The sequence below is a fragment of the Salmo salar genome, chromosome 11 (genome assembly GCF_965601325.2).
Source record: "Salmo salar chromosome 11, fSalSal1, whole genome shotgun sequence".
Lineage (NCBI taxonomy): Eukaryota > Metazoa > Chordata > Actinopteri > Salmoniformes > Salmonidae > Salmo > Salmo salar.
This window is the reverse complement of record NC_138301.1, coordinates 117015513-117039512: the sequence shown is the minus strand read 5'-3', so window position 1 is coordinate 117039512 and position 24000 is coordinate 117015513. Positions and strand designations below refer to the sequence as shown.

Sequence of the window (24000 nt, the reverse complement as noted above, 5' to 3'; positions counted from 1 at the left end):
TTGGATGTAATATATGTATCACTAGTCACTTTAAACAATGCCACTTTATATAATGTTTACATAGCCTACATTACTCATCTCATATGTATATACTGTACTCTATACCATCTACTGCATCTTGCCTATGCGGTTCGGCCATCGCTCATTTATATATTTATGTACATATTCGTATTCATTCCTTTACACTTGTGTGTAAAAGGTAGTTGTTGTGGAATTGTTAGATTACTTGTTAGATATTACTGCACTGCCAGAACTAGAAGCACAAGCATTTCGCTACACTCGCATTAACATCTGCTAACCATGTGTATGTTACAAATACATTTCATTTGATTTGACATCTGCATTGCTTGCTGTTTGGGGTTTTAGGCTGGGTTTCTGTACAGCACTTTGAGACATCAGCTGATGTAAGAAGGGATTTATAAATACATTTGATTGACTTACGCAACTGTTTGAGTGCGTGTGTGCGTGCGTGCGTGTGTGGTATGTGTGTGTGTGCGTGCGTGCGTGCATACCTGGTCAAGGCAGTGCATTCTGAGATGTCTCAGGGCCTGCTGTAGACAAAGAGGTAGAGGGTAACCACAGCGCTGTGTGTGAACGATGAGGGGAACACCAAACACGCTTCTCTCCCTGTAGTCAGGGACCTTCAAACGCTTCATAAACTTAGGGACAGACCTGGGAGAGAGAAGGTAGAGGAGGTGACTGAGTGTGTGCAGTGTGTGCAGTGTGTGTACAAGCGCATGCTTGCATTCATGTGTGTGTGTGCGTGTGTGCGCATGTGTGCGCGTGTGTGATTGTGTGTGCATGTGTGTGTGTGCAGTGTGCGCGTGTGTGATGGTGTGATGGTGTGTGATGGTGTGTGATGGTGTGTGGGGGGCGCGTGTACCTACCAGGTCCAGCCGTGTTTGTTAGACATGGAGTAATTCTCCATGATGGCTGTGAGTCGGAGCAGAGAAAACTTCTGGAGCAGGCTGAGCTGGCCTGCTGATTGGCTACTGATCTGCAGCACGGAGCCTGATTGGCGCAGATGGTCAGAGAGGCGGAAGCTCGGCCACCGCAGACTGGAGGGAGGAAGGGAGGGAGGGAGGGGGGGGAGAGAGAGAGAAATGAAAGACAAAAGACTCAGAGAGACTGACCAGAGAGACTGACCAGAGAGACTGACCAGGATACATAAAGTTACGTTAGAGAGACAGACACTCACCGTGGTCTGGTAAGGGAAGCTCCCACTCCAGAGTCTCTCCTCTCTCTGGTCCCTGTAGACTCTATGTCAATCAGGGAGACCCCGTCTCTCTCCCCCTCACTGGGCATGGTCCTCCCCTCTACCTCCCCCTCACTGGGTGTGGTCCTCCCCTCTCCCTCCCCCTCACTGGGTGTGGTCCTCCCCTCCCCCTCCCCCTCACCCCTCTTTCCCTCCCCTGCCTCCCCCTCCTCCCCCACCCCACCCTCCGGCAGCACGATGCGACTCCAGTGGTCTACAATCTGCTGCAGGCCGCTGATGTGACTGATGATGTCATCCAGGTGGGGGAACAGGTGATCGTCTCGGTCCACATCCAGCAGGTCACCTGTGGACGCGTAAAGGTGAGACCCGGGGACGTTGTCATACACACTCACCCTGCTGCCCCGCGGAGCTCCAGGACAGGGAGGCTTCTTGGACAGAGCCGTACCCGTCCAGGGGGAGCCTTTGCTGGGGTGGAGTGGGGAGGGAGAGGGGGTTTGGTGCTGGTGGTTGGTGGCTGTGGCTAGACTCTCTATAGACAAGGCTTTGGGGAAGGTGCCTGGTTTGTGGTTCTTGGGGATGTGGACCAGCAGGTCCTCATAGGAGCGGAAGTGGTTCCTGCTGAACGGGCTCTGTTGTGCTTCAGTCCTCCGAACACGGGGGGCGCCAGAGAGCAGCTGCATGTCTTCCAGGTACATACTTCCTCTTTTAGGCAGAGGCTTGGAGACAGACTCCCTCACACAGGGACGCATGGAACTCACACCGCTCGTCATCGATTGGCCAGTGCTGCCGTTGCCGAGGGCGATAAGGGACGAGTTGTCGTCTGATTGGTGGGGAGGATGAAGACTGTCCTCTGATTGATTGATGGGAACACAGTGGAGCGTCTGTAACGCCTGGGGCTCCTCCCCATGTAGGACTGGCCCACTGATGACGAGCGGCGCCCGTCCACTTCCTGACTTCCTCTTGGAGGACGGCCCCCAGGTACGCATCATCTCCATGCGACGCAGGAAGGCCTTTGCCGGACTCCGAGCACCCTGGCCGTGACGGCTGCTTTTGATTGGTAGAGAGTTGTAGTGGGACAGGTCTCTTGGGGGCTGGTAATAAAAAATTTTAAAAAAGCATTTATTTGATCTATTTAGTGCTTTTCAAAACTCCTAAAGTCACTTCACATAAAAAAACATCAGCTATATGACTAAAAAAAAGCTTTAAAAAACTATAAAATAACACATTAAAATAACAGATAAAATAACACATTAAAATCAGCAAAACAAAGACAAAATGAGTGTTCCAAATGGCATCATATTCCCTATATAGTGCACTACTGTTGACCAGGGCCCATAGGGCTTCCTATTCCATGTGTAGTGCACTACTGTTGACCAGGGCCCATAGGGCTCCCTATTCCCTATGTAGTGCACTACTGTTGACCAGGGCCTATGGGGCTTCCTATTCCATGTGTAGTGCACTACTTAGATAGGGAATAGGGAGCCCTATGGCAAGACAACAACCAACTGGGCACACACTGGTTGAATCGACGTTGTTTCCACGTCATTTTAACAAAATTACGGTGAACCAATGAGGTCCCCTGTGGTTTAGTTGATAAAGCACTTGCAACACCAGGGTTGTGGGTTCGATACCCACGGGGGACCAGTATTAATGAAAACGTCACTACTGTAGGTCGCTCTGGATAAGAGCGTCTGCTAAATGACTAAAATGTAAATTAATAGATGTTGAATGTACGTCTGTGCCCAGATTAATAGATGTTGAATGTACGTCTGTGCCCAGATTAATAGATGTTGAATGTACGTCTGTGCCCAGATTAATAGATGTTGAATGTACGTCTGTGCCCAGATTAATAGATGTTGAATGTACGTCTGTGCCCAGATTAATAGATGTTGAATGTACGTCTGTGCCCAGATTAATAGATGTTGAATGTACGTCTGTGCCCAGATTAATAGATGTTGAATGTACGTCTGTGCCCAGATTAATAGATGTTGAATTTATGTCTGTGCCCAGATTAATAGATGTTGGTGCTTGGTGAGAATTCGTTGGCGAGAGGGGTGACGGTCTGTGTCTATTTGGCAATAACAGCTGGTGCGCAATCTCTAATATTAAGGGAAGTCTCGATTTCTACCAGCACGTCCCATGTGCAACCAGAGGGAAAAAAAACTCTAGACCACATTTACTCCACACACAGAGATCCATACAAAGCTCTACCTCGCCCTCCATTTGGCAAATCTGACCATAATTCTATCCTCCTGATTGCTGCATACAAGCAAAAACTCAAACAGGAAGTACCAGTGACTCGCTCAATAACGAAGTGGTCAGATGATGCAGATGCTACGCTAAAGGAGTGTTTTGCTAGCACAGACTGGAATATGTTCTGGGATTCATCCGATGGCATTGAGGAATAGACCACATCAGTTAACGGCTTCGTCAATAAGTGCATCGACAGCTTCGTCCCCACAGTGATCGTACGTACATATCCCAACCAGAAGCCAAGGATTACAGGCAACATCCGCACTGAGCTAAAGGCTAGAGCTGCCTCTTTCAAGGAGTGAGACACTAATCCGGACACATAAGAAATCCAGCTACGCCCTCTGACAAACCATCAAACAGGCAAAGCATCAACACAGGACTAATATTAAATACTACTACACCAGCTCTGACGCTCGTCGGATGTGGCAGGGCTTGCAAACTCTTACTGATTGGCAACCCGGACTATTTGCATTGACCCCCGTTTTTACACTGCAGCTACTTGCTGTTTATTATCTATGCATAGTCACTTTACCCCTACATACATATTACATCAATTACCTTAACTAACCTGAACACATTGACTCTGTACCGATAACCCTTGTCTACAGAGCATTATGAAAGTATTCAGACCTGTTGACTTTTTCCATATTTTGTTACGTTACAGCCTTATTCTAAAATGGATGAAATTGTTGTTTTTCCTCATTAATCTACACACAATACCCCATAATTACAAAGCAAATACAGGTTAAAATGTGTTTTTGCTAATGTATTAAAAATTAACTACAATATCACATTTACATAAGTATTCAGACCCTTTATTCAGTACTATGTTGAAACATTTTTGGCAGCGATTACAGCCTCAAGTCTTCTTGGGTAGAACGCAACAACCTTGGCAAACGTATTTGGGGAGTTTCTCCCATTCTTCTCTGCAGATCCTCTCAAGCTCTGTCAGGTTGGATGGGGAGCGTTGCAGCACAGCTATTTTCTGGTCTCTCCAGAGATGTTCGATCTGGTTCAAGTCCGGGCTCTGGCTGAGCCACTCTGAACATTCAGAGACTTGTCCCAAAGCCACTCCTGCGTTGTCTTGGCTGTGTGCTTAGGGTCGTTGTGCTGTTGGAAGGTGAACCTTCACCGCAGTCTGAGGTCCTGAGCGCTCTGGAGCAGGTTTTCATCAAGGATCTCTCTGTACTTTGCTCCATTCATCTTTCCCTTGATCCTGACTAGTCTCCCAGTCCCTGCCGCTGAATAACATCCCCACAGCATGATGCTGCCACCACCATGCTTCACCGTAGGAATGGTGCCAGGTTTCCTCCAGTCGCGACACTTGGCATTCAGGCCAAAGAGTTCAATCTTGATTATATCAGACCAGAGAATCTTGTTTCTCATGGTCAGAGTCCATTAGGTGCCTTTTGGCAAACTCCAGGCGGACTGTCATGTGCCTTTACTGAGGAGTGGCTTCCGTCTGGCCACTCTACCATAAAGGCCTGATTGGTGGAGTGCTGCAGAGATGGTTGTCCGTCTGGAAGGTTCTCCCATCTCCACAGAGGAACTCTGGAGCTCTGTCAGAGTGACCATCAGGATTCTTTGTCACCTCCCTGACCAAGGCCCTTCTCCCCCGATTGCTCAGTTTGGCCGGGCGGCCAGCTCTTGGAAGAGTCTTGGTGGTTCCAAACTTCTTCCATTTAAGAATGATAGAGGCCATTGTGTTCTTGGGGACCTTCAATGCTGCAGAAACAGTTTGGTACCCTTCCCCAGATCTGTGCTTCGACACAATCCTGTCTCGGAGCTCTATGGACAATTCCTTCAACCTCATGGCTTGGTTTTTGCTCTGACATGCACTGTCAACTGTGGGACCGTATATAAACAGGTGTGTGCCTTTCCAAATAATGTCCAATCAATTGAATTTACCACAGGTGGACTCCAATCAAGTTGTAGAAACATCTCAAGGATGATCAATGGAAACAGGATGCACCTGAGTTCAATTTCAAGTCTCATAGCAAAGGGTCTGAATACTTATGTAAATAAGGTTTTTCTGTTTTAAAAGGTTGAATACATTTTCAAACATTTCTAAAAACCTGTTTTTGCTTTGTCATTATGGGTTATTGTGTGTAGATTGCTTATCGCAAATCAGAACCCCACAGCAATGCTGATGGTTTATCACTCTTTCCCTTACCTGAGACCAGTGATGCCAGAGCCGAGGCAGTGTTGGCTCACATCCACACACTGCTGACAGATCACTTCCAGGAAGCTAACAGAGAACTTCCAGGAAGCTGAACAGAGAACTTCCAGGAAGCTGAACAGAGAACTTCCAGGAAGCTGAACAGAGCACTTCCAGGAAGCTAACAGAGCACTTCCAGGAAGCTAACAGAGCACTTCCAGGAAGCTAACAGAGCACTTCCAGGAAGCCTAACAGAGCACTTCCAGGAAGCACCACTGAATGCTAAACAAGTAGCCAGAGCAACACGCGCGGACAGCGAGCTCTCAAAATTCTTCAAATACATAATGGAGGGTTGGCCTTGAAGAAAACTTGAAATCATTCTACACACAGAGGAGAGCTGTCAGCGGAACAAGGTTGTGTCTTCTGAGACACTAGAGTAATATTTCCAACAAAACTGTGAAGGGCAGCGCTAAAATAAATTCTCACAGGACATCAGGGTATTGTGGAAATGGAAGCACTGGCAAATAGTGTCCCAAACCCTTTACGGAGAAGTGGAGACGATCATAATGGAGTTTATCAGAAAACACAATGACAGGTCCCGTTGCATCCTGGGAGTTCCCTGGTGAGTGTTGGAAAGGTTTACACAGACTTTGCAGGCCAATTTCAAAACAACATGTGTATGATAGTGGTTGACTCACACTCTAAATGGTTAGAAATGTTCAGAATGTCACAAATCACTTCACAGGGGCTCCCGAGTGGTGCAGAGGTCTAAGGCACTGCATCTCAGTGTTAGAGGAGTCACTACAGACCCCGGTTCCATTCCAGGCTGTATCACAGCGGTCTAAGACACTGCATCTCAGTGTTAGAGGAGTCACTACAGACCCCGGTTCCATTCCAGGCTGTATCACAGCGGTCTAAGACACTGCATCTCAGTGTTAGAGGAGTCACTACAGACCCCGGTTCCATTCCAGGCTGTATCACAGCGGTCTAAGGCACTGCATCTCAGTGTTAGAGGAGTCACTACAGACCCCGGTTCCATTCCAGGCTGTATCACAGCGGTCTAAGGCACTGCATCTCAGTGCTAGAGGAGTCACTACAGACCCCGGTTCCATTCCAGGCTGTATCACAGCGGTCTAAGACACTGCATCTCAGTGTTAGAGGAGTCACTACAGACCCCGGTTCCATTCCAGGCTGTATCACAGCGGTCTAAGACACTGCATCACAGTGTTAGAGGAGTCACTACAGACCCTGGTTCCATTCCAGGCTGTATCACAACCGGCTGTGATTGGGAGTCCCATAGGGCGGTGCACAATTGGTCCAGCGTCTTCCGGGTTTGGCCAATGTAGGCCGTCATTGTAAATAAGAATTTGTTCTTAACTGACTTGCCTAGTTAAATAAAGGTTAAATAAAGGTTAAATAAAAATAGACAATACATGGTCCGTTCAGACTGGCTGGCAGAGAAGTATGTTCAGACTGGCTGGCAGAGAGGTCCGTTCAGACTGGCTGGCAGAGAGGTCCGTTCAGACTGGCTGGCAGAGAGGTCCGTTCAGACTGGCTGGCAGAGAGGTCCGTTCAGACTGGCTGGCAGAGAGGTATGTTCAGACTGGCTGGCAGAGAGGTCCGTTCAGACTGGCTGGCAGAGAGGTCCGTTCAGACTGGCTGGCAGAGAGGTCCGTTCAGACTGGCTGGCAGAGAGGTATGTTCAGACTGGCTGGCAGAGAGGTCCGTTCAGACTGGCTGGCAGAGAGGTTCGTTCAGACTGGCTGGCAGAGAGGTCCGTTCAGACTGGCTGGCAGAGAGGTCCGTTCAGACTGGCTGGCAGAGAGGTCCGTTCAGACTGGCTGGCAGAGAGGTATGTTCAGACTGGCTGGCAGAGAGGTCCGTTCAGACTGGCTGGCAGAGAAGTCCGTTGAGAATGGCTGGCAAAGAGGTCCGTTCAGACTGGCTGGCAGAGAGGTCCGTTCAGACTGGCTGGCAGAGAGGTATGTTCAGACTGGCTGGCAAAGAGGTCCGTTCAGACTGGCTGGCAAAGAGGTCCGTTCAGACTGGCTGGCAAAGAGGTCCGTTCAGACTGGCTGGCAGAGAGGTCCGTTCAGACTGGCTGGCAGAGAGGTCCGTTCAGACTGGCTGGCAGAGAGGTCCGTTCAGACTGGCTGGCAGAGAGGTCCATTCAGACTGGCTGGCAGAGAGGTATGTTCAGACTGGCTGGCAGAGAGGTCCGTTCAGACATTAAAAAAATGTCATGAAAAAGCTTGGGTTTGTCACACAGCAGACAGGTCCAGTATCGTACTGACACACCTGACATGGCTGACGATCAGAGGTCAATGTGGGACAAAACACTGGGGCACAATGACACACTGTAACAGGTGAGAGAAGAACATTGAAGCGCAGACATGCAACAGTCCAGCTGTACCATTCCCTCTCACAGGGTCTTCAGACCATTACAGCCCTTAAAGGCGTTTGTATTCACACTGATAAGAGTGGGTTTAACTTCTACTTTACTTTCATTTATTTTATATACTACTATACAGTATACTGATTACTGCATTGTTGGGAAAAGAAATCCTTTTCGCTGTACTTGTGCACGTCACAATAATAAAGTAGACACCTGAAGAGACAGAACTGCTGTGACGTGGTACAAAATAAACATGACGTCAGTGTCCATCTTTGATATGACACAGTGAAATGTTTACAGGTTTAACAGATACATAACTCTTTTAGTTACTTACAGTACGAGCATTTACTGGGAATCACTCAGTACTGTATCTCAGACTTAAAAAAGGTGGATGACGTAGTGTTTTGACCTAAAAAACTTCATGCATTATTAACAATGTCCATTCATTTACATTGACATGTTAGTCATTCAGCAGACGCTCTCATCCAGAGCCCCTTATTGTAGTTCATTCTTCTTAAGATAGCTAGGTGAGACAACCACCTATCACAGCCAAGAGACCAGAGGTGGCAGAACGGAGTGTTCGGGTTAGGATGTAGGGTTCGATCACAGACTGAAGGTAGGGAGGGGCAGTTTCTCTTGCTGTTCTGTAGGTAAGCACCATGGTCTTGTAGTGGACGCCAGCTTCGACTGGAAGCCAGCGGAGTGTACGGAGGAGCAGGGTGACATGGGAGAACATGGAAAGGTTGAACATCAGACGGGAGTTGTGGACCGTGATGGAGAGGTCTTGGAGCGGGCAAGACTTCTCCGGGAGGAAGAGCGGCTCCGTCTTGGTATGTGCAGGTTGCCGTACCAGGGTCAGGTCAAAGTGCATTATGGGAATGCACATGTCAATTCATTTTGTTATTAGTCTTGACGCAAAACAAAATGGCTGCGTCTTGCCTCTTAAGGATCCGGCCCTTTTTTTCAATTTTCTCCTAAAATGACATATCCCAATCTAACTGCCTGTAGCTCAGGCCCTGAAGCAAGGATATGCATATTCTTGGTACCATTTGAAAGGAAACACTTTGAAGGTTGTGGAAATGTGAAAGGAATGCAGTAGAATATAACACATTAGATCTGGTTAAAGATAATACAAAGAAAAAAAACAACCGTTCTTTTGTATTTATTTTGTACCATCATATTTGAAATGCAGGACAAAGGCCATAATGTATTATTCTAGCCCAGGTGCAACGTAGATTTTGGCCACTAGATGGCAGCAGTGCATGTGCAAAGTTTTAGACGAACCATGTATCCCTAATTGGTTTATTAATAACTTTTCATGTTCAAAATTGTGCACTCTCCTCAAACAATAGTATGGTATTATTTCACTGTAATAGATACTGGAAATTGGACAGTGCAGTTAGATAAACAACAATTTAAGCTTTCTGCCAATATCAGATATGTCTATGTCCTGGGAAATGTTCTTGTTACTTACAACCTCATGCTAATCGCATTAGCCTACGTTAGCTCAACCGTCCCGTGGAAGGGACACCGATCCCGAAGAAGATTTATAATTATGCCACAACTACATAGGGAATAGGGAGCCCAATGGGTCCTATTATTAAGTAATACACTACATAGGGAATAGGGAGCCCAATGGGTCCTATTATTAAGTAATACACTACATAGGGAATAGGGAGCCCAATGGGTCCTATTATTAAGTAATACACTACATAGGGAATAGGGAGCCCAATGGGTCCTATTCATAAGTAATACACTACATAGGGAATAGGGAGCCCAATGGGTCCTATTCATAAGTAATACACTACATAGGAAATAGGGAGCCCAATGGGTCCTATTCATAAGTAATACACTACATAGGGAATAGGGAGCCCAATGGGTCCTATTCATAAGTAATACACTACATAGGGAATAAGGTGCCATTTGGGAGGCAGACATGAAGACAGACTAACCTGGTAGGGCCCTGCCAGTGAGGCCATAGAGACAGAGTCTGGCAGCATGGCTCCCAGAGAGTCTTGACTGTGCAGAGAGGATATATCCGTGATCTCTGGTTCGCTCAGGTCCGTCAGGACGCTCTCACTGCTCACTGTGCTCCTCAGTCGCCCCTCCCCCTGGCACCCCTCAGGGCTGCTCTCATTGGGCGAGCCCAGCAGGAAGTGCATGTCCTGGAGGCGGGACCAGCGCCGGCTGTTCCATTCAAAGGTCCATCTCTTACTGATGGCCAGCGGGTCATCATCATCGGAATCATCAGTCTGGGGAGAGAGAGTATAGAGAGGGAGTATGGAGTATAGAGAGGGAGGGAGTATAGAGAGGGAGTATAGAGAGGGAGGAAGTATAGAGAGGGAGTATAGAGAGAGAGGGAGTAGAGAGAGAGGGAGTATAGAGAGGGAGTATAGAGAGAGAAGCAGTATAGAGAGGGAGTATATAGAGAGAGGGAGTATATAGAGAAAGGGAGTATAGAGAGAGAGGGAATATAGAGAGGGAGTATAGAGAGAGAGGGAGTATAGAGAGAGAGGGAGTATAGAGAGAGAGAGGGAGTATAGAGAGAGAGGGAGTAGAGAGAGAGAGGGAGTATAGAGAGGGAGTATAGAGAGAGAGGGAGTATAGAGAGAGAGGGAGTATAGAGAGGGAGTATAGAGAGAGGGAGTATAGAGAGAGGGAGTATAGAGAAAGATGGAGTATAGAGAGAGAGGGAGTATAGAGAGAGAGGGAGTATAGAGAGAGAGGGAGTATAGAGAGGGAGTATAGAGAGGGAGGGAGTAGAGAGAGAGAGGGAGTAGAGAGAGAGAGGGAGTATAGAGAGAGAGGGAGTATAGAGAGAGAGGGAGTATAGAGAGGGGGAGTATAGAGAGGGAGAGGGAGGGTAGTAGAGAGGGAGTATAGAGAGGGAGTATAGAGAGAGAGGGAGTATAGAGAGGGAGTATAGAGAGAGAGGGAGTATAGAGAGAGGGAGTATAGAGAGAGAGGGAGTATAGAGAGGGAGTATAGAGAGAGAGGGAGTATAGAGAGGGAGTATAGAGAGAGAGGGAGTATAGAGAGAGAGGGAGTATAGAGAGGGAGTATAGAGAGAGAGGGAGTACAGAGAGGGAGTATAGAGAGAGAGGGAGTATAGAGAGGGAGTATAGAGAGAGAGGGAGTATAGAGAGAGAGGGAGTATAGAGAGGGAGTATAGAGAGGGAGTATAGAGAGAGAGGGAGTATAGTATATTGGTCTGTACTACCGCAAAACACATTCTCTTTATTTTACCAGTCAAGTCAGTTAAGTACAAATTCTTATTTACAATGACGGCCTAGGAACAGTGGGTTAACTGCCTTGTTCAGGGGCGATCTAGCAACCTTTCGATGACTGGCCCCAACGCTCTAACCACTAGGCTCCCTGCCGCCCCGACACATTCCATCAGTATAAAACTCCTCTCCTAACAGACCAGGGTCAGGCACATAAAACATTTAATAGGTGGAGTTTAATCATGGGCCTGTTATTGTCCAAGTCAGTTGTGTGTGATCAAAAACATTGGTTTTGCTCATTGAATGGTGCTATATCCATCATTTACCACAAGGTGGCAGAATATATTTAGTTTTTTTCTGACCATGCACAGTACAGGCCGCATCCTCTGAATGTGAAAATCTCCAGCATTTTGCATTTTTCTCTGATTCATATGTATCATTCATTCAGATCCATCTCTTTAACTCCAGACATTCATTCAGATCACCTCTTTAACACCAGATATTCATTCAGATCACCTCTTTAACTCCAGACATGCATTCAGATCACCTCTTTAACTCCAGACATGCATTCAGATCACCTCTTTAACACCAGACATTCATTCAGATCACCTCTTTAACTCCAGACATTCATTCAGATCACCCCTTTAACACCAGACATTCATTCAGATCACCTCTTTAACACCAGACATTCATTCAGATCACCCCTTTAACACCAGACATTCATTCAGATCACCTCTTTAACTCCAGACATTCATTCAGATCACCTCTTTAACACCAGACATGCATTCAGATCACCTCTTTAACTCCAGACATTCATTCAGATCACCTCTTTAACACCAGACATTCATTCAGATCACCTCTTTAACTCCAGACATTCATTCAGATCACCTCTTTAACTCCAGACATTCATTCAGATCACCTCTTTAACTCCAGACATGCATTCAGATCACCTCTTTAACTCCAGATATTCATTCAGATCACCCCTTTAACACCAGATATTCATTCAGATCACCTCTTTAACACCAGATATTCATTCAGATCACCTCTTTAACTCCAGACATGCATTCAGATCACCTCTTTAACTCCAGACATTCATTCAGATCACCTCTTTAACACCAGACATTCATGTCGGTTTGGAGATAATAAAAGATGGAGAGATGGAGAGATTACTTACTTTCTTCCTGGGGTGGCTGACATCTAGTTTCATGGAGCAACACTTGTTCAGGGTGTTAAGACGTCTGAAACAACCGAGAGAGATACAGTTATGTCACAGAGAAATACAGTTATGTCACAGATACAGTTATGCCACAGAGAGATATAGTTTTTATGTCACAGAGAGATACAGTTATGTCACAGAGAGATATAGTTGTTATGTCACAGAGAGATACAGTTATGTCACAGAGACATACAGTTTTTAAGTCACAGAGAGATACAGTTATGTCACAGAGAGATATAGTTTTTATGTCACAGAGAGATACAGTTATGTCACAGAGAGATACAGTTTTTAAGTCACAGAGAGATACAGTTATGTCACAGAGAGATACAGTTATGTCACAGAGAGATATAGTTTTTATGTCACAGAGAGATACAGTTATGTCACAGAGAGATACAGTTATGTCACAGAGAGATATAGTTTTTATGTCACAGAGAGATACAGTTATGTCACAGAGAGATACAGTTATGTCACAGAGAGATACAGTTATGTCACAGAGAGATATAGTTTTTATGTCACAGAGAGATACAGTTATGTCACAGAGACATACAGTTTTTAAGTCACAGAGAGATACAGTTATGTCAAAGAGAGATACAGTTTTGTCACAGAGAGATTCAGTTCTGCTGATGCCATCAGCTCTACTGTCCGATGGGAACTCTGACGCTGTGTCTTAAATGGCACCCTAATTTGCACCCTAATTGAAACTGATTTATAGTGCACTACATTTGACCAGGGCCCATGAGCACAAACAGCCAATTAGCAAGCCAGTTAGCCTGAATAGAGGCTAGTGTTTCACTTCCTGCTGAACTAAATGGTCATCGGACCTACTCTCTAGCATTCTTAGCTATGGAGCTAACAGTATGCTAACGCTACATGACTACTCCACCATATAACACAGTGTATGTTATCTTTCACCAACCCACCTAGAGTCAGAACAATGTAGTCTACAGAACGTTGTTAGTTCTAAGTAATGTAGTCTACAGAACGTTGTTAGTTCTAAGTAATGTAGTCTACAGAACGTTGTTAGTTCTAAGTAATGTAGTCTACAGAATGTTGTTAGTTCTAAGTAATGTAGTCTACAGAACGTTGTTAGTTCTAAGTAATGTAGTCTACAGAACGTTGTTAGTTCTAAGTAATGTAGTCTACAGAACGTTGTTAGTTCTAAGTAATGTAGTCTACAGAATGTTGTTAGTTCTAAGTAATGTAGTCTACAGAACATTGTTAGTTCTAAGTAATGTAGTCTACAGAATGTTGTTAGTTCTAAGTAATGTAGTCTACAGAATGTTGTTAGTTCTAAGTAATGTAGTCTACAGAACGTTGTTAGTTCTAAGTAATGTAGTCTACAGAATGTTGTTAGTTCTAAGTAATGTAGTCTACAGAACGTTGTTAGTTCTAAGTAATGTAGTCTACAGAATGTTGTTAGTTCTAAGTAATGTAGTCTACAGAACGTTGTTAGTTCTAAGTAATGTAGTCTACAGAATGTTGTTAGTTCTAAGTAATGTAGTCTACAGAACGTTGTTAGTTCTAAGTAATGTAGTCTACAGAACGTTGTTAGTTCTAAGTAATGTAGTCTACAGAATGTTGTTAGTTCTAAGTAATGTAGTCTACAGAACGTTGTTAGTTCTAAGTAATGTAGTCTACAGAATGTTGTTAGTTCTAAGTAATGTAGTCTACAGAACGTTGTTAGTTCTAAGTAATGTAGTCTACAGAATGTTGTTAGTTCTAAGTAATGTAGTCTACAGAACGTTGTTAGTTCTAAGTAATGTAGTCTACAGAATGTTGTTAGTTCTAAGTAATGTAGTCTACAGAACGTTGTTAGTTCTAAGTAATGTAGTCTACAGAATGTTGTTAGTTCTAAGTAATGTAGTCTACAGAACGTTGTTAGTTCTAAGTAATGTAGTCTACAGAATGTTGTTAGTTCTAAGTAATGTAGTCTGCAGAATGTTGTTAGTTCTAAGTAATGTAGTCTACAGAACGTTGTTAGTTCTAAGTAATGTAGTCTACAGAATGTTGTTAGTTCTAAGTAATGTAGTCTACAGAACGTTGTTAGTTCTAAGTAATGTAGTCTACAGAATGTTGTTAGTTCTAAGTAATGTAGTCTACAGAACGTTGTTAGTTCTAAGTAATGTAGTCTGCAGAATGTTGTTAGTTCTAAGTAATGTAGTCTACAGAACGTTGTTAGTTCTAAGTAATGTAGTCTGCAGAATGTTGTTAGTTCTAAGTAATGTAGTCTACAGAACGTTGTTAGTTCTAAGTAATGTAGTCTGCAGAATGTTGTTAGTTCTAAGTAATGTAGTCTACAGAACGTTGTTAGTTCTAAGTAATGTAGTCTACAGAACGTTGTTAGTTCTAAGTAATGTAGTCTACAGAACGTTGTTAGTTCTAAGTAATGTAGTCTACAGAATGTTGTTAGTTCTAAGTAATGTAGTCTACAGAACGTGGTTAGTTCTAAGTAATGTAGTCTGCAGAATGTTGTTAGTTCTAAGTAATGTAGTCTACAGAATGTTGTTAGTTCTAAGTAATGTAGTCTACAGAACGTTGTTAGTTCTAAGTAATGTAGTCTACAGAATGTTGTTAGTTCTAAGTAATGTAGTCTACAGAACGTTGTTAGTTCTAAGTAATGTAGTCTACAGAATGTTGTTAGTTCTAAGTAATGTAGTCTACAGAATGTTGTTAGTTCTAAGTAATGTAGTCTACAGAATGTTGTTAGTTCTAAGTAATGTAGTCTACAGAATGTTGTTAGTTCTAAGTAATGTAGTCTACAGAACGTTGTTAGTTCTAAGTAATGTAGTCTGCAGAATGTTGTTAGTTCTAAGTAATGTAGTCTACAGAACGTTGTTAGTTCTAAGTAATGTAGTCTGCAGAATGTTGTTAGTTCTAAGTAATGTAGTCTACAGAACGTTGTTAGTTCTAAGTAATGTAGTCTGCAGAATGTTGTTAGTTCTAAGTAATGTAGTCTACAGAACGTTGTTAGTTCTAAGTAATGTAGTCTGCAGAATGTTGTTAGTTCTAAGTAATGTAGTCTACAGAACGTTGTTAGTTCTAAGTAATGTAGTCTGCAGAATGTTGTTAGTTCTAAGTAATGTAGTCTACAGAACGTTGTTAGTTCTAAGTAATGTAGTCTACAGAACGTTGTTAGTTCTAAGTAATGTAGTCTACAGAACGTTGTTAGTTCTAAGTAATGTAGTCTACAGAATGTTGTTAGTTCTAAGTAATGTAGTCTACAGAACGTTGTTAGTTCTAAGTAATGTAGTCTGCAGAATGTTGTCAGTTCTAAGTAATGTAGTCTACAGAATGTTGTTAGTTCTAAGTAATGTAGTCTACAGAATGTTGTTAGTTCTAAGTAATGTAGTCTACAGAATGTTGTTAGTTCTAAGTAATGTAGTCTACAGAACGTTGTTAGTTCTAAGTAATGTAGTCTGCAGAACGTTGTTAGTTCTAAGTAATGTAGTCTACAGAACGTTGTTAGTTCTAAGTAATGTAGTCTGCAGAATGTTGTTAGTTCTAAGTAATGTAGTCTACAGAACGTTGTTAGTTCTAAGTAATGTAGTCTACAGAATGTTGTTAGTTCTAAGTAATGTAGTCTACAGAACGTTGTTAGTTCTAAGTAATGTAGTCTACAGAATGTTGTTAGTTCTAAGTAATGTAGTCTGCAGAATGTTGTCAGTTCTAAGTAATGTAGTCTACAGAATGTTGTTAGTTCTAAGTAATGTAGTCTACAGAACGTTGTCAGTTCTAAGTAATGTAGTCTACAGAACGTTGTTAGTTCTAAGTAATGTAGTCTACAGAACGTTGTTAGTTCTAAGTAATGTAGTCTACAGAACGTTGTTAGTTCTAAGTAATGTAGTCTACAGAACATTGTTAGTTCTAAGTAATGTAGTCTACAGAATGTTGTTAGTTCTAAGTAATGTAGTCTACAGAACATTGTTAGTTCTAAGTAATGTAGTCTACAGAACGTTGTTAGTTCTAAGTAATGTAGTCTACAGAACGTTGTTAGTTCTAAGTAATGTAGTCTACAGAACGTTGTTAGTTCTAAGTAATGTAGTCTACAGAACGTTGTTAGTTCTAAGTAATGTAGTCTACAGAACGTTGTTAGTTCTAAGTAATGTAGTCTACAGAACGGTGTGTTTGTGTGTTCTCTTACCGACACAGCGGTTCCACCAGGTCCCTGTCCAAGAAGTCATGGTCCCTCTTCACTGACAAGATATCTATAGGAAACTGGGAATCTGAGAGAGCGAGATGGATTCCAGCAGACTGCAGCAGTACTATAGTTACAGGTCAATGAAATCACTGACTGCTAGTCTGACTGCTAGGAGGGAATGACAGAGTGTCTTTGGAAAATACGTACATGCTTTTCTGTTTGTGTGTGTGGTGGAGAGAGAGGGTGAATCTACAGTAAGCCACAGAAACACACAGTCCTGTAGGCAGAAACACAGTGCTGGTCCTAACCCTGTATTAAAGACTATCTATAGTACAGGACAACTAAACAGAGGAGAGGGGGGAGGATGGAGGAGGAGGAGAGGGGGATAGAGGGAGCGGAGAGAGACTATAGGAGATGGGGGTGGAGGAGGAGGAGAGGGGGATAGAGGGAGCTGAGAGAGACTATAGGAGATGGGTGGAGGCGGAGGAGAAGAAGAGAGGGGGATAGAGGGAGCGGAGAGACTATAGGAGATGGGTGGAGGAGGAGGAGAAGAAGAGAGGGGGATAGAGGGAGCGGAGAGAGACTATAGGAGATGGGTGGAGGAGGAGGAGAAGAGGAGGGGGATAGAGGGAGCGGAGAGAGACTATAGGAGATGGGTGGAGGAGGAGGAGAAGAAGAGAGGGGGATAGAGGGAGCGGAGAGAGACTATAGGAGATGGGTGGAGGAGGAGGAGGAGAAGAGAGGGGGATAGAGGGAGCGGAGAGAGACTATAGGAGATGGGTGGAGGAGGAGGAGAGGAAGCGAGGGGGATAGAGGGAGCGGAGAGAGACTATAGGAGATGGGTGGAGGAGGAGGAGAAGAGAGGGGGATAGAGGGAGCGGAGAGACTATAGGAGATGGGTGGAGGAGGAGGAGGAGAAGAGAGGGGATAGAGGGAGAGGAGAGAGACTATAGGAGATGGGTGGAGGAGGAGGAGAAGAAGAGAGGGGGATAGAGGGAGCGGAGAGAGACTATAGGAGATGGGTGGAGGAGGAGGAGAAGAGAGGGGGATAGAGGGAGCGGAGAGAGACTATAGGAGATGGGTGGAGGAGGAGGAGAAGAAGAGAGGGGGATAGAGGGAGCGGAGAGAGACTATAGGAGATGGGTGGAGGAGGAGGAGGAGAGAAGAGAGGGGGATAGAGGGAGCGGAGAGACTATAGGAGATGGGTGGAGGAGGAGGAGAAGAGAGGGGGATAGAGGGAGCGGAGAGACTATAGGAGATGGGTGGAGGAGGAGGAGAAGAAGAGAGGGGATAGAGGGAGCGGAGAGAGACTATAGGAGATGGGTGGAGGAGGAGGAGAAGAAGAGAGGGGGATAGAGGGAGCGGAGAGAGACTATAGGAGATGGGTGGAGGAGGAGGAGAAGAAGAGAGGGGGATAGAGGGAGCGGAGAGAGACTATAGGAGATGGGTGGAGGAGGAGGAGGAGAAGAGAGGGGGATAGAGGGAGCGGAGAGACTATAGGAGATGGGTGGAGGAGGAGGAGGAGAAGAGAGGGGGATAGAGGGAGCGGAGAGAGACTATAGGAGATGGGTGGAGGAGGAGGAGAAGAAGAGAGGGGGATAGAGGGAGCGGAGAGAGACTATAGGAGATGGGTGGAGGAGGAGGAGAAGAAGAGAGGGGGATAGAGGGAGCGGAGAAAGACTATAGGAGATGGGTGGAGGAGGAGGAGGAGAAGAGAGGGGGATAGAGGGAGCGGAGAGAGACTATAGGAGATGGGTGGAGGAGGAGGAGAAGAAGAGAGGGGGATAGAGGGAGCGGAGAGACTATAGGAGATGGGTGGAGGAGGAGGAGAAGAAGAGAGGGGGATAGAGGGAGCGGAGAGAGACTATAGGAGATGGGTGGAGGAGGAGGAGAAGAAGAGAGGGGGATAGAGGGAGCGGAGAGAGACTATAGGAGATGGGTGGAGGAGGAGGAGAAGAAGAGAGGGGGATAGAGGGAGCGGAGAGAGACTATAGGAGATGGGTGGAGGAGGAAGAGAAGAAGAGAGGGGGATAGAGGGAGCGGAGAGAGACTATAGGAGATGGGTGGAGGAGGAGGAGAAGAGAGGGGGATAGAGGGAGCGGAGAGAGACTATAGGAGATGGGTGGAGGAGGAGGAGAAGAAGAGAGGGGGATAGAGGGAGCGGAGAGAGACTATAGGAGATGGGTGGAGGAGGAGGAGAAGAGGGGGATAGAGGGAGCGGAGAGACTATAGGAGATGGGTGGAGGAGGAGGAGAAGAGAGGGGGATAGAGGGAGCGGAGAGAGACTATAGGAGATGGGTGGAGGAGGAGGAGAAGAAGAGAGGGGGATAGAGGGAGAGGAGAGAGACTATAGGAGATGGGTGGAGGAGGAGGAGAAGAAGAGAGGGGATAGAGGGAGCGGAGAGAGACTATAGGAGATGGGTGGAGGAGGAGGAGAAGAGGGGGATAGAGGGAGCGGAGAGAGACTATAGGAGATGGGTGGAGGAGGAGGAGAAGAAGAGAGGGGGATAGAGGGAGAGGAGAGACTATAGGAGATGGGTGGAGGAGGAGGAGAAGAAGAGAGGGGATAGAGGGAGAGGAGAGAGACTATAGGAGATGGGTGGAGGAGGAGGAGAAGAGGGGGGGGATAGAGGGAGCGGAGAGAGACTATAGGAGATGGGTGGAGGAGGAGGAGAAGAAGAGAGGGGGATAGAGGGAGCGGAGAGAGACTATAGGAGATGGGTGGAGGAGGAGGAGAAGAAGAGAGGGGGATAGAGGGAGCGGAGAGAGACTATAGGAGATGGGTGGAGGAGGAGGAGAAGAAGAGAGGGGGATAGAGGGAGCGGAGAGAGACTATAGGAGATGGGTGGAGGAGGAGGAGGAGAAGAGAGGGGGATAGAGGGAGCGGAGAGAGACTATAGGAGATGGGTGGAGGAGGAGGAGAAGAAGAGAGGGGGATAGAGGGAGCGGAGAGACTATAGGAGATGGGTGGAGGAGGAGGAGAAGAGAGGGGGATAGAGGGAGCGGAGAGAGACTATAGGAGATGGGTGGAGGAGGAGGAGGAGAAGAGAGGGGGATAGAGGGAGCGGAGAGACTATAGGAGATGGGTGGAGGAGGAGGAGAAGAAGAGAGGGGGATAGAGGGAGCGGAGAGACTATAGGAGATGGGTGGAGGAGGAGGAGGAGGAGGAGGAGGAGGAGGAGGAGGAGGAGGAGGAGGAGGAAGAGGAGGAGGAGGAGAGGGGGACCAAACAGAAGGGAGGAGTGGAATAAAGATCTGTTAGATGGTGACGGCTGTATATCCTGTATATCCTGTATATCCTGTATATCCTGTATGTCCTGTATATCCTGTATATCCTGTATGTCCTGTATATCCTGTATATCCTGTATATCCTGTATATCCTGTATGTCCTGTATATCCTGTATATCCTGTATATCCTGTATGTCCTGTATGTCCTGTATATCCTGTATATCCTGTATATCCTGTATATCCTGTATGTCCTGTATATCCTGTATGTCCTGTATGTCCTGTATATCCTGTATATCCTGTATATCCTGTATATCCTGTATATCCTGTATATCCTGTATGTTCCTCATTGGATGAATCCACATAGAAATCAACTCAATGGGTTTTCTAGAGAGAGTGGGAGGGTGAGAGAGAGAAACAGAGGGGGTGAGAATGAAAGAGGGAGTGAGAGAGACAAAGAGATGGAGGGAGGGAGGGAGGGAGGGAGGGAGGGAGGGAGCGAGGGAGGGAGGGAGGGAGGGAGCGAGGGAAGGTGTTCCAGGCAGACAGAGATAGCAGAGGCCATTCCCATGACCCCTCCCTCTAAATTACAGAATAGAAATAGACCCTGGGATGGAGGGAGGAGAGGAGAGTAAATGAGAAGAGATGAGAGACGAGAAGAAACGAGGAGAGGAGGGTTTGAGAGAGGGAGTGAAGGAGGGAGGGAAACTTAGGCAAAAGAGGAGATGATGGTGAAGGAAGAGAGAGGAGTAGAGGGGGATGGAGAGAGGAGTAGAGGGGGATGGGAGAGAGGAGTAGAGGGGGATGGGAGAGAGGAGGAGAAGAGGGGGATGGAGAGAGGAGTAGAGGGGGATGGGAGAGAGGAGTAGAGGGGGATGGGAGAGAGGAGGAGAAGAGGGGGATGGGAGAGAGGAGAATAGGGGGATAGGAGAGAGGAGAATAGGGGGATAGGAGAGAGGAGTAGAGGGGGATGGGAGAGAGGAGTAGAGGGGGATGGGAGAGAGGAGTAGAGGGGGATGGGAGAGAGGAGAAGAGGGGGATGGGAGAGAGGAGAATAGGGGGATAGGAGAGAGGAGTAGAGGGGGATGGGAGAGAGGAGTAGAGGGGGATGGGAGAGAGGAGTAGAGGGGGATGGGAGAGAGGAGTAGAGGGGGATGGGAGAGAGGAGAAGAGGGGGATGGGAGAGAGGAGTAGAGGGGGATTGGAGAGAGGAGAAGAGGGGGATGGGAGAGAGGAGTAGAGGGGGATGGGAGAGAGGAGAAGAGGGGGATGGGAGAGAGGAGTAGAGGGGGATGGGAGGGAAGAGAACAGGGGGATGGGAGAGAGGAGAATAGGGGGATAGGAGAGAGGAGTAGAGGGGGATGGGAGAGAGGAGTAGAGGGGGATGGGAGAGAGGAGTAGAGGGGGATGGGAGATAGGAGTAGAGGGGGATGGGAGAGAGGAGAAGAGGGGGATGGGAGAGAGGAGTAGAGGGGGATGGGAGAGAGGAGAAGAGGGGGATGGGAGAGAGGAGTAGAGGGGGATGGGAGAGAGGAGAAGAGGGGGATGGGAGAGAGGAGTAGAGGGGGATGGGAGGGAAGAGAACAGGGGGATGGGAGAGAGGAGAAGAAATGACTGAGCTCTCAATATGATACACAACAGCTGTTGGAAATGCAGTGTGAAAATACAGTGTTGAAATGCAGTGTGGAAATGCAGTGTGGAAATGCAGTGCGAAAAAGCAGTGTGAAAATGCAGTGTGAAAATGCAGTGTGGTAATGCAGTGTGGAAATGCAGTGTGGTAATGCAGTGTGGAAATGCTGTGTGGTAATGCAGTGTGGTAATGCAGTGTGGTAATGCAGTGTGGTAATGCAGTGTGTGTGTTTACCTTCGTAGAGCTGGGCATACTGTGGGAACCCTGCAGCCCTCAGCCAATCACAAGCCTCCTTGGCCTCGATCTCTGTAAGACGGGGAGAGAAGAGTCCCATTAGGAATAAAGACATATAATAAAGACATACAATGGTTAAACTGTACTGGAATAGTTATGTAAACCTGGATGCCAGGTTGTTTTGCTTTAACCAATAATACATTTTTATTGATGGAAAAAAGGAGATAAAAAGAGAGGGAGAGAGAGAGATAGCGAGAGATGTTAGATATTGCGTTTTAATTTTCTGTATTTCAAGTTTACAAACTATCATTTCGAAATGTTCAAAGTTTCATATATTTAACTTCCCAGATGCATTCAGATTCAGTTTCTAAAGTCATTTCTCTAAATTCAGATTCAAAACCAGAGAAAACATCCTGGTACTTTACCACATCCTGGTACTTTGACACATCCTGGTACTTTGACACATCCTGGTACTTTACCACATCCTAGTACTTTGACACATCCTGGTACTTTGACACATCCTGGTACTTTGACACATCCTGGTACTTTGACACATCCTGGTACTTTACCACATCCTAGTACTTTGACACATCCTGGTACTTTGACACATCCTGGTACTTTACCACATCCTGGTACTTTGACACATCCTGGTACTTTACCACATCCTGGTACTTTGACACATCCTGGTACTTTGACACATCCTGGTACTTTACCACATCCTGGCACTTTACCACATCCTGGCACTTTGCCACATCCTGGTACTTTGACACATCCTGGTACTTTACCACATCCTGGTACTTTACCACATCCTAGTACTTTGACACATCCTGGTACTTTACCACATCCTGGTACTTTACCACATCCTGGTACTTTACCACATTCTGGCACTTTGCCACATCCTGGTACTTTACCACATCCTGGCACTTTGCCACATCCTGTCACTTTGCCACATCCTGGTACTTTGCCACATCCTGGTACTTTACCACATCCTGGCACTTTGCCACATCCTGGCACTTTGCCACATCCTGGTACTTTGCCACATCCTGTGTCACGTCCTGACCAGTATAGGGGTTATTTGTTATTGTAGTTTGGTCAGGACGTGGCAGGGGGTATTTGGTTTATGTGGTTCGGGGTGTGTGTCTATGTAGAGGGGTGTTTGATTTATGTATTCCGGGGTTTTTGGGCACTGTTCTATGTTAGTGTATTTCTATGTTCTGTCTAGTCTAGTCTATTTCTATGTTTAGTTTATTGGGGTTGGACCTTCAATTGGAAGCAGCTGGTTATCGTTGCTTCTGATTGAAGGTCCTATAATTAGGAGTTTGTTTTCATGGGTTTTTGTGGGAGATTGTGCTGTGTATAGCTTTGTGCCTTACCGGCCTGTTATTAGTCGGTGTGTTTTTTTTGTGTACGTGTTTGTTGTGGTTTACCTTCTTTGTCCTTAATAAAAAGAAGATGAGTGGACATATTCCTGCTGCGTTTTGGTCCACTCTACCCTACGACAACCGTGACATCCTGGTACTTTGCCAGCAAGGAATGGTGGAAGAGAACAGAGGTTTCTGGCAGTTTATAAAGCCAACCTGTTGAATTGATTTTCTTCCTCTGAATTTGTCTCTAGTGTTTGTGATATAAGACCATTCCTGAACGCTAACACTCTCTGGAGCATGGTCATGCATTCTGTTCCCCTCTATGGTGCTAACGGGAAATGCAGGACACGTTGGAAGGGAGTGCGACAAAAACAGCAATGGGCTCATAGAGTTTAGCGTTTAACATCTAACCGCCATTTTCATTTCCTAGTCCTTAAAAACGCAAACGTTTTTTTGTCATAGTGGCACAGCCAGACCAAAAGGTGGTGCAGAACCCCTCTTACGTTCTTTGGAGTACTACAGTACTCGAGTTTGGCTTTTCGTCATCTGCACTAGAGGTTCGGGGGGGGGGGGGGGGGGAGCGCAGGGGGGGCCAGTGCCCCTGTGACAACAATGTTGGACCCCCTTGTTGCCCCCCTAAATGTGGAGAATGAACTAATTTTTACATAACAAATTTTTGCTATCGTTCTTTTTTTACATCCGTTATTAGACAGTGGCAACGCGGAACACATTTTCTAGAGGGGCGGCTTTAGGCGGAACACATTTTCTAGAGGGGCGGCTTTAGGCGGAACACAACAGTATCGTACCACATGCAAAACGATATGACAACAATAACGTCTAATGTAACTGGCCCCTCTAACAGTACAACTGGCCCCAGCTTGGCCCCCCCAGTTGAAATGGTCTAGAACCGCCACTGGTCATCTGACGAACATATCGGAAGGGATAGT

The 24000-nt window shown here is 46.0% G+C and overlaps 1 protein-coding gene across 4 annotated transcripts in view; it reads right to left on the bottom strand.

Annotated features, from left to right (window-relative positions):
* stard13a (StAR related lipid transfer domain containing 13a) overlaps positions 1–24000 on the bottom strand; it is a 184763-nt gene that overhangs the window by 13285 nt on the left and 147478 nt on the right. For all 4 annotated transcript variants that reach the window (XM_082958304.1, XM_045690196.2, XM_045690199.2 and 1 more), the window contains 7 exons: positions 21690–21761; positions 16604–16685; positions 12421–12484; positions 9975–10274; positions 1199–2307; positions 888–1058; positions 513–672 (listed from right to left, as the gene is read on the bottom strand). In XM_082958304.1, coding sequence (XP_082814430.1) covers positions 513–672; positions 888–1058; positions 1199–2307; positions 9975–10274; positions 12421–12484; positions 16604–16685; positions 21690–21761 — 1958 coding nt within the window. The remainder of the gene's footprint in view (positions 1–512; positions 673–887; positions 1059–1198; positions 2308–9974; positions 10275–12420; positions 12485–16603; positions 16686–21689; positions 21762–24000) is intronic.